The sequence below is a fragment of the Neolamprologus multifasciatus genome, chromosome 7, assembly GCF_963576455.1.
Source record: "Neolamprologus multifasciatus chromosome 7, fNeoMul1.2, whole genome shotgun sequence".
In the NCBI taxonomy this organism is placed as follows: domain Eukaryota; kingdom Metazoa; phylum Chordata; class Actinopteri; order Cichliformes; family Cichlidae; genus Neolamprologus; species Neolamprologus multifasciatus.
In genome coordinates this window covers 35,786,557-35,796,788 of record NC_140445.1, presented here as the reverse complement: position 1 = coordinate 35,796,788, position 10,232 = coordinate 35,786,557, and the positions used below count along the sequence as shown (strand labels likewise).

At 38.5% G+C, this 10,232-nt stretch overlaps 1 protein-coding gene and 1 long non-coding RNA gene across 3 annotated transcripts in view; both read right to left on the bottom strand.

Annotated features, from left to right (window-relative positions):
• rab27b (RAB27B, member RAS oncogene family) overlaps window positions 1-10,232 on the bottom strand; it is a 76,560-nt gene that overhangs the window by 10,484 nt on the left and 55,844 nt on the right. For both annotated transcript variants that reach the window (XM_085166110.1, XM_085166111.1), the window contains exons 2-5: window positions 7,923-8,094; window positions 2,899-2,987; window positions 480-583; window positions 153-276 (exon numbers count right to left, since the gene is read on the bottom strand). In XM_085166110.1, coding sequence (XP_085022236.1) covers window positions 153-276; window positions 480-583; window positions 2,899-2,987; window positions 7,923-8,075 — 470 coding nt within the window. In that variant the 5' untranslated portion in view covers window positions 8,076-8,094. The remainder of the gene's footprint in view (window positions 1-152; window positions 277-479; window positions 584-2,898; window positions 2,988-7,922; window positions 8,095-10,232) is intronic.
• LOC146514693 (uncharacterized) overlaps window positions 1-10,232 on the bottom strand; it is a 332,360-nt gene that overhangs the window by 266,569 nt on the left and 55,559 nt on the right. The gene's annotated exons all lie outside the window — the stretch shown is intronic.

The window sequence follows — 10,232 nt, the reverse complement described above, 5'->3', positions numbered from 1 at the left end:
TTGTGAAAGTCAGACAAGAAGTTGCCACTGTGTGCTCTCAGATAAACAGTAACAAAAAATAAATAAATAAATAAAATATCACTGTTCAACACCTGAAGTGGTCTTAATATCTACTAATACATACGGTTAATGTACATGACAAATAAACTTGCCCGTATTTTTCGGCCAGCTCCTTGGCCTGTCTCTCCTGAACCTCGCGCTGGTCGGCCAGATCCGCCTTGTTCCCTACCAAAACAATATCTGGGTTCTCACAGTAAGCATTCGCCTGTAGCTGGCCTGAAAATGAATACAGATTAAAAAGTAAATAAATAAATGAAAACTGTGATGTATCAGAGGAACTTCAAACAAACAGAAATGTTTTGTTATACTGCTATTTCATGCTTTCACAATACATTAGTCATCAGCCTTTTACATATTTTAACAGTGAGCTGAACATTGTTGGACTGAAATGTTTTGATAGCAGATTCTAGTAAACATACTCATCCAGTTTCTGACGTTGAGAAAGCTCTGCTGGCTGGTGAGATCGAACATCAGCAGGAACCCCATAGCATCCCTGAAGAAGGCTGTGGTCAAGCTGCGGAACCTGAAACACAAACAGTTTTAAAGAGTACAGATATGACAACGTCCCGAATGAGCAAGCCACCCAATCACATTAACTGCTAGCCTTATGAACAGACATAAGGATGCAGTTCTTTCTTGCCGCAGATGCAGTTCTTTTAACAGCCACAAGAAGGTGCTGCAGAAAAAAAAAGACAATCCTACAATAACTACCTAAACCCAAAACAGCGTGTGAAACCTAAATTGATTGATTTAAAAATGTTTGGGCACATCACGTTTTTAACTGAGAGCAAATGCCTGAAAGCAGTCACAGAGCAACACTGTATTCTTGTTTTTTTGATTTGTAGCCTTCTTTTAGGCCAGCTGATAAATATCAAATATTCACATTGTGTCAGCTGTGTTCTGGGTCTTTACCAACTCCTTTTAGTGTTTGGCATTGTATCACTGTATAGCAACATTTCAGATCTTTGGCCACAAATCAAACTATTCATTTTTCATACCAGGCTGTAAACATGCCTTCAGTTTAATAATGAGCTGGGCATTTTAACATGTCTGTTTGAACTTAGGGCTATTAGAAATGCAGTTTGTTGCACTTCCATGCTTTATTTTCCAGCACAGGAAGTCACATTTGCCCAAATTAAACTCTCAGAATAGATATTTTACTGATGTCTGTCAAAAGATTTTCAAAAATAGACCTTTGCTGCTCTATATCTGGAGATTGCTGGCTGTCACCAGGTGAAACTGGTCACAAAGACAGTGCTGCACTGAAAACCTTGCACACTGCTAGGAGATTGCCTTAGTTGCCCGTAGTTTGCACGGAGGACACCAATGCTTCCATTTTCCACTGCAAGCTGTAGTGTTTGTTTTTTTTATTTAAAGTGTGACACAAATCAGAAGCCCCATTTCATACTAAACACACATTTCGAAAAGGTGCAACTTTTACTTTGAAGGGTAAACACTTACAACCGGTTGGGGAATACACATTTTTCTTCCCTGGTAATGGCTGGTTGCCACATGGTCATGGATTGTTCTCTGGGGGTCTAAACATGACATTCTAACATTTTGCAATATCAGTGTTTTAGCTGAAAATCTGTAGTCGCCAACCATTTCCAAAAATCTGTTATTCCGATGGATAATTGTATGAAACCTTCTTGCACAAAACAGAAACATTGATTTCAATTTGATCAATATCAGCTTATAACTTTGTTATAAGAAAAATATATGAGGTGTAATTTCCCCTGTGTTTAAGCACTAAATACAGAAAAACAATAGATGTGTGCCATGTCCGTTTCTACCCGCACTAGTTAGTAATGGGATTCCCCCAGTTGAAGTGCATATTCTGAGACATGCTTGTGCTTCTGGGTGTGACAACAGCGAGTGTGTAAACATTACTTATGAGCAATATTTAATATGCAAAAAATCGGCATGAAGCAGCAGATATCAGAGGTGTCTCCACCGCAGCCTGCTTACAGGTGGAATAATAACTTTAACCGCTTGAATAAATGATCATGCGGAATCTGTTTCGTTGCACTGGGCAGAACAAATGCAATTAAAATTATGTAACTAACACTGACTCATCCTGCGGTGAGTCATTGGGCTTTTATAAACAGATTCAACAGATCGAGGTCGGGACCAATTAAAGACCACACACGCATGACTGACACATGCAGCCATAAATACTGGTCTGTTGTTTCTCTATCTAGATTTCAGAAATAAACTTTACTACTCTACAATTATAAACTTTTTTAAAACGTTTTTCATTGTACCATTTATCTGTTTTGATATCGTCCCTGGTGATTTCATTTTTGCATCATTGCATTTTCTTTTGGTTAGCTTCAACCAATCAGTAATGACTGACCAATCAATTGGAAGTCCATTCCTTGGGTCAATTGTGCAATGACAGCTAAAACTGTAGTTTGTTGCACCTCAAGTCTACACACCATCTAACCCCAGTGGGATGTCCAGAGTTGTAAAACTGGCCCTAAAGGTCAGCTGTATGACTGCATCAGTTTCATCAATGCTTGTTACTACTGCTTCATGATTAAAGCTTGGGTAGGCATGTTTTTTGTGTTACAGAGTAACAGGCAGAGGACTTTAAGAAAAAAACTTTAAGCACTGGTGAGACGGATTTAGAAAAAGGGCGTTTTTTTATTACTTTTTTTGTCTACCATACTTTAACACATATTTAAAGACTTGATGCCATCCATCAGCCCCACCCAGCATTTATGACCTGTAGAATCACGGAGAGTCTTAAGCCCACAATCCACGATGCCATCAGTGATGTGTGAACCGACTAACTGTTAGGAAAAAGATTTTGTCTTAATGGGATAAGTGGCCTACCTTTCCTGTCCAGCTGTGTCCCAGAGCTGAAGGTGAACCTTGAAGGTTTTACCCGTGGTCGTCCCATTGGGGTTAGACGCTGTGTAGACCTGAGGAGAAAGAAACCGCACAACTTTAAATGAGATGACCGTTTATGAAAGAACAATTATTTATACCTGGTGTATATTACAAGACTTTCAATTAAAAACAAACAAACAAAAACAATGACATTTAAATCAGTCAACCCAAAACTGACCATTACAACTGTCAACCTTCCTCAACCTTGAAAAGTAAGTATCTCTATAAGGTGATTGGTGCACCTTTGTTTTGGGCTAGGAAAACAGCCATAGAGTAAGATTGTTCACTTGATAACTGTAAACTTCTTCCTCGTGATACTGTGTAGAGTTAGATCAGTCAAAGTTACTAATCTACAGTGGTGTGAAAAAGTCTTTGCCCCCTTCCTGATTTCTTGTTTTTTTTATTACTATTTTGCAAAACTGATATTCTCCTTCGGGATGTTTGGTAGACATCAGAATTCATGGTTCCATTTACTGCAGCAAGTCTTCTAGGACCTGAGGCAGCAAAATGCCCCCATCACACTACCATCACCATATTTTACTGTCTTACTGACTTTTCAGAGTATTTTTTCCAAAGGTTTTGGGGATCATCAGGATGTTTTCTGGCAAATCTGAGAAGAGCCTTTATTTTTTGGATGTTGTTCTGGGGTCTTTTGTGACCTTTTGGATGAGTTGTCGCTGCTGTCTTGGAGTAATTTTGGGCGGCCCCACTCCTGCAAAGGTGTGCTACCGTTTCATGTTTTCACGATTTGTGGATAATGGCTCTCACTGCAGTTTGCTGGAGTCCCACAGTTTTAGAAATGGCTTTAACCTTTTCCAGACAGAGATCTCAATTACTTTGTTGTTCATTTGTTCCTGAATTTCTTTGAAACGCGGCGTGAAATCTGTCTTTTGAGGATCTTGAGGATTTTGATGGTCCACTTTGTCAGGCAGGTCAAGGACTGGGTGTGGCTAGAGAAATTAAACTCAGCTTTCCAAAGATGTGATACACCACAGTTAGTTTATGTTACAAAATACATAATATAAATACAATGAAATAAAAAAAAACATTAGTTTAACGTTGGGATCTTTTCATTTGTATTTGAAGAACTATTCACCACCTTACATACCCCGCCTCCATTTATTCACCTCACCCCTGCTTCAGTGAATATTTCGTCAGGTATGATGAAAACTCATGTGGACAGTGATCCTGACTGGGTAATGATGAAAACCCGTTTGCAGCAGCTGGCTGGTTATGTTCCTGTCACCACAGGAAGCTTCAGGCATCATTCACACCTCTGATTCTCCCTAATGTGACACACTGTCACATTTTCTGACACCCTTTTTAGACTGAGTTTATACAGATCATGTTTGAAACTGTTATATTTGACTTTATGGTGTTCTTTCATTTTTCAAGGTGATAACTGACCTTCAGCTCAGATGGGGTGACATGAAAAGACATGCACTCTGATCGAGGAAGTCTATTTGGATAACAGACACGTCAAAGTTTCTGTTTTCTTTACACTGTGGAAAGTTATCAAGGTACTATTTATTGAACCTACTTCTTATAAAGTCGTGAGCTAAACACCAGAAACATGCATGGTGCTGTACCTTTGTTTAACAGCATAGTGTTGCTTTGCTGTCATACCGATTAGCCTGCTCCAATAGATGCATTGAAATGAAAGAATGATGACCGCTTTGTTGTGTGTGTGTGTTTTTTTTTAATTACATGGCTTAAATCCATCTAGCCATAGTCAAGAACACATAGTGCCAGATTCAGTTGTAGTTCTCATTCAACTTGTCACATGCTGACGCATGAGCAGCACATTTTAGCTCACTAGGTATCCCATTGGCACGATTTTACAACATGCCCTAACCATTCAGAGGATGGATAAGAATGGCCAGACTGCTCCAAGTTCACTGGAAGACAACAGTAACTCAAATAATAACTAGTTACAAACAAAGTACACAGAAGAGCATCTCTGAGCACTCAATACAAGTCATATTTGCCTAGTGTGATGAATCTCAATTTCTGCTGTGACGTTTCATTTTTCATATCATCTCACACCAGACAAGTCGAAATGAGGCTAAAGTCTATAAATAGCCATACCAAACAGGGGTCAACCTTATGTCTTTGGGCTGAAAGATGTGCAATTATACTACCCCAAAGCCAAATTCCTCCTTACATCAACAGTTTCTAGTCTTCATTTGTTTGTTTAATTTAAGGCCTATGAAAGATGCACTGAACAGTGGCTACTATGGTTACAAGTCAGATTTCTGAGATAATAATCGAGCACTAAAACAGTCGGTAATGTGAGTTTCATAATGACTAGTACCCTGCTAGTTTTGTTTTGATGTTTGCATTGTCTGTATTTCAGACCTGCAAAGGCAGCAGGGCACCAAAGTGACCAAACCAAGCTTCGCCCACTCTCTGATTCAGATAAGAGCATTCACAGTGAGATATTTGCACGTACTCATTTCGATGGTCAAGTATAGAAACTTTTATCAAGTCTCAGGTGAAGTTTAAAGTGGAACTCACAGAATCAAGTTTGAAGCTTATATTATATAATCAAGTTTATAAAAGGATTTTAATACAACACATTTCTGGAATATAGCATGAGCGATTGGTCCTGCGACATTAAAAGAGAAACAACAACAACACAGGAATAAACTCATAAAAATAAAAAAAAAGTCTTCTGCCTCTAGAGCAACAAGGAGCTCTGCAACCTGTCATTCATCATTTACCCAAAACAACATCTCCTTCACTGTCTGTCCAAACATGGCAATAAATTGCTTCTGTCTCATCAGCCATCTTTTAAGCCTAAAACAATTTTTAAAAGACTGTCAACTTGTCAAGACATGTCACCGTCATATTTCTTGGGGTCCATGAGTGTCAGCTCTGGAGAAAAGCATCTTATTTAGAACTGTCACCACGTTCTGTCACTATAACGTTACTGGTTCTGTCAGTGTGTGTGGTATAAGGATCAACTTGTACAAAGTACTTTAAGCGCAGAAGTAAACTAGCTCTTAACATTAGCAGAAAGTGATCAGAAAGAGGGCTTTTTTCTAACAACAGTTTTACAAGGCAGCTATTTAGTGGATTAAAATAATATAATTTTGCTAATTAGATTGGGGAATTAGGTGGTCCGGAAATTAAACGGATAGTCCGCAGCCGTGTTAGCAGCTCTCTGAGGCTGTAGTTGAACATAGTGATGATTTAAACTAAACACCAGCCTTAATGAATGCTAATGCTAATAATGCTAATGATTAACAGCTGTTTACAATGAACCTCCTCACTTAAGGGTTTAACTATACTAATTATGTGCTAATAAATAACAGTATTTAAACAAAAGTAAAACTTGCTGATCAAACCGTGTTTGCAATATTACAATATGTTAATTGTGATATGTCGTATTAAGCAAATATTGCTATTCTTAGTGCCATATCTATGAAAGACCTTAAAGAAGATCTATTACGCTTTGCATAATTTTCTGTTCAAACTAATCCTTTGCTATACAGCCTCAGAAGTTTTATTTTCTGTATGAAACAAACTGTTTTAGCCATTTTCCCCTAACTTTAAGCCAGCTTTTTTTCTTATTGGCTGCCAGAACAGGAAGTAGGTTGGGCATCTATGCTTACGACCAGAGAGTGTTCCCGTCACTGTTAAGGATCCTTAGACCCAGCCTATTCATTATGTCCTCTGTGGTGGACAAAAAACTGAAAGATACTTTTTTTTCTGCATTCGCATTATTTAAAAGTTTGCTCACGTTTAACGATAGATCATTGGTTACCCACTGGTTTGAGAAGTCAAACTGTGAATCTGTTTTTAAGCTGTGCATTTTTGCATTCTTGTTGTTTTGAAGACCAGAGCAAGGACTGTATCTGACTGTGAAAAACCCTCACACCACAAACTCAAAGAAGGGCTGTTTGTCAATCACGAGGTAGGCCAATGCTAAAGCACACCATGTATAACCCCAGGTTTTCAGTCTAAATGATCATTATATTATGTTCAATAAGACCCAAAATCGATTGATCGATTAACACCATAAACTTAACACCATATACAACCAGACTTATTTGTTCAACCAGATGACTCATCTGGTGGTTATCAGAAGGAACGCAGGTTTTAAAGCACACTGGCTACATTTTTCATGTCTGCCTGAAGGAACTTCTATTAGAAACCACTACTGCAACTTGGCACATGGTAGAGTAAAAAGAAAAAGAAAAAAAAAGCGTATATGATAACATGATAACAAATCCCTACCCAATTAGCTCCTGAACCTTTGTCTGCTGACAGCTGATAATCTCTCATAGTGCCCTTTGTTATCTGGCAGCATATGTTTTATAGCTATCAGATGAGTGCATCACCCAAACACCCTGCCCAGCGCATCCTAGAAAGTCCCCAAGCCATCTGAGCCTCCAGCAGGTGCTTCAGGGTCACTTGATCCAGCCCTCACATAACTATCAAAAAGGAAGCTTAGTTTTAAAAGTAAAGAGGACATCTCCCCAAACTTGGGCTCAATCTTTGGAAACTAACAAGCACAAGTAAGCCCCCACTCTGAGAGCTAAATGCTTTATTTGGAAAGCCTTCATTTATAAATACCACAGCAATTATGTTAGACGCTAACTAGTTAACGACCATCTTTTCACGGGTAATTTATTCCGGGTCATCTATTCCCGGCTGAATCTGACCCAAGTTTGTTTTCCTTGCATAAGTTAAAATAACATGACTGTAGAGTGACTCAGCTCAGCAGTCACTGTGGGAGAAAAGCAGCAGAAAACCTGGGCTTGACCTGACCCGCTGTTTGTTCTTTGATAACTGAAAGCTCTGGACAAATGAAACTGTAACTATGGTAACCAAAGTGGCTGCTAATTTGAGATGAAGATGGATTAAATGTTGTGTAAAACTACACAATCAAAAAGAAACTTCTACAAGCTACATACAGAGTGCACATTTGTTCGTAAGAATAATAAAAGATAAGAACTCACCACTCTCTTTTCCCTGAAGTCGATGCCGACTGTGGTGATGAACTTGGGGTTGAACTTGTTGTCTGTATATCTGTACAGGAACGTGGTCTTCCCCACGCCGGAGTCCCCCAGGGCAAGGAGCTTTATAAGGAAGTCATAATCCCCATCAGTCATAGTGATGACCGCAATAAACCTGCAGAAAACAGACAGAGTCACACGATCACGCACAGACCCACACACCAAATCCCAAGGTTTCAGCTTCCATGGGTATTCAGTTTAAACAAACTAAATAAAAACCAAACCAGAAAAAAGGAAATAAGCGAGAAACAAGGAAGCCAACAAATAAGCTGAGGAACAGAACAAGGAGATGGCAGTACAACCACACACACATGCAAACAACAACTGTCACGTTGAATTGTGGTGGTGGGGATCATGGGTCTGTCCAGACAAGAATATGGCTTTCTGGGAAAATAGTAACTTTGTGTGAGAACATAGCTAAGTGGGAAAATATTTAAGAAAAGAAGAAATGGTGTAAGAGTGCAAAAAAGAAAAAAGAAAGAAAAAAAAAGGCAAGCACACACTTTATATATTTTACAGACTATTTTCATTTAATGCAGTTTTAGCTAAAAACAGTCAATGAGTTTGCTGTCAATTAAACGGGAGTTAAGCATGTCAAAACCAGTGGCACCACAATACAAACCCTTGTAAGGAACCCTTTGGCGTCGCATTTACATAATTTAAATAAGGATTTTGAAGATGCTGCTGACAGGCAGGAGGCAGATGACAAAGAAAAAATCATGGACATATAGTAAAGGACGACATGCAGAGAGTTGGTGTGACAGAGGACGCTGCTGCGATAGTGACATGGATGCAGATGGTCGAGTGTGGCAAACCTTAAAGGAACCAGGCAAAAGAAGACAATAAGATCCATCGTTCAACATACAGGCTTAATTTTAAGGAGGGACATAATTAACCTTTTCTAAACCAAACCAGTCACAAAGACCAAGTAAAACAAAGTTTTGTTCACTTACCCAAAATGGTAAGTGAACAAAACTCTATATTGGACAAGCTTTGACCAGTGTTGGCGTCATAAATAAATAAAAACACTACAAATTAATTGTTATTTTTTAATTATTTTTTTTTAAAAGAATTTAATGCACTATGCAATACTTATTTATCCCCTAATGAAAGTAATTAGTCATACCATTCGTTATTTGGCTTTTTTATTACTTCATAAATTACCTCACATGCATCGTCACATGATTATCAGTAGACAATATAAACCTGAGTGCTTGAAAAGAAGGTGACGAGACTTCCTTTTGGTTCATAAAGGTTCTAAAAACCTGCAGTGGACACTACAGTGTTCAACTCTGTTGCAATTCAGCTCTTTTTATAACTTCACATTTCTTCGAGGCTGTCTGACCAACAACAGCACAGAGAGCCCACAGACTGACTGTACCTCATATTTGTCTCGTATTTTTTGCAGTGCCTCCATTAACAACAACCGTAAAAGTAGAAAAATGCAGAAACTGGAATGGTTAGAAACAATTGCTGCGATGGTGCAGGCTCTGGCTGCTTGTTTGGGTTTGACAGACCAATTGCTTATTGAACCTTCACTGTCTATGCAGATGTTTGCAAATAGCCAATGTCATACTGGCAGCAGTGATTAGTTTCTGTCCTTTAGTAACATAAAAATGAAAGTAATGTCAAAATCTACACTAATTAAATGCCTGGCCAATTCACCACTACATGGCTTCCTGGAGGATAATACTGTACTTTAGCCACAGCAGTCAAGCTTTTAGATTGGCTGTTGGCACAGTGACTGCTATTGTTACCTCACTTGACTCAAGGCTTCTGAAGCTTTAGCCATAACATGTTAAATGAGTTGCTTTCTGTGGTTTTGTTCTTTTAAACCAATTGTTGTTGGTTTCAAATTATGTTCCCAGGACATCGATAAGGGCATCCCTCAAGGATTGATATCCGACCAACTACTTAAATATTTATTTTCCAAGTGGACTGTAATGTTTTGTTTTTTTTGTTTTTATCTGCTCAAAAGCCACTTTGAAGCCCCACCATAAACCAGGAACTTCAATATTTCCAAAGTTCCAGTTTGGTCTGGTCATCCAGCATCATAAACACTTGTGAATTTAGCTTGCATAGCAAAATGTCCTACAAAAAACAATTTAAAAAAAAACTATTTCACAATCCTATACCAAAAGTCTTCATCTATTTCATATTATTACGACTACCTGTGAACTACTGAACACTCAATAAATGTGTTTTTCATCTGAAATTCCTAATTGTGTAAATCATTCAGGTACATAGTGTATT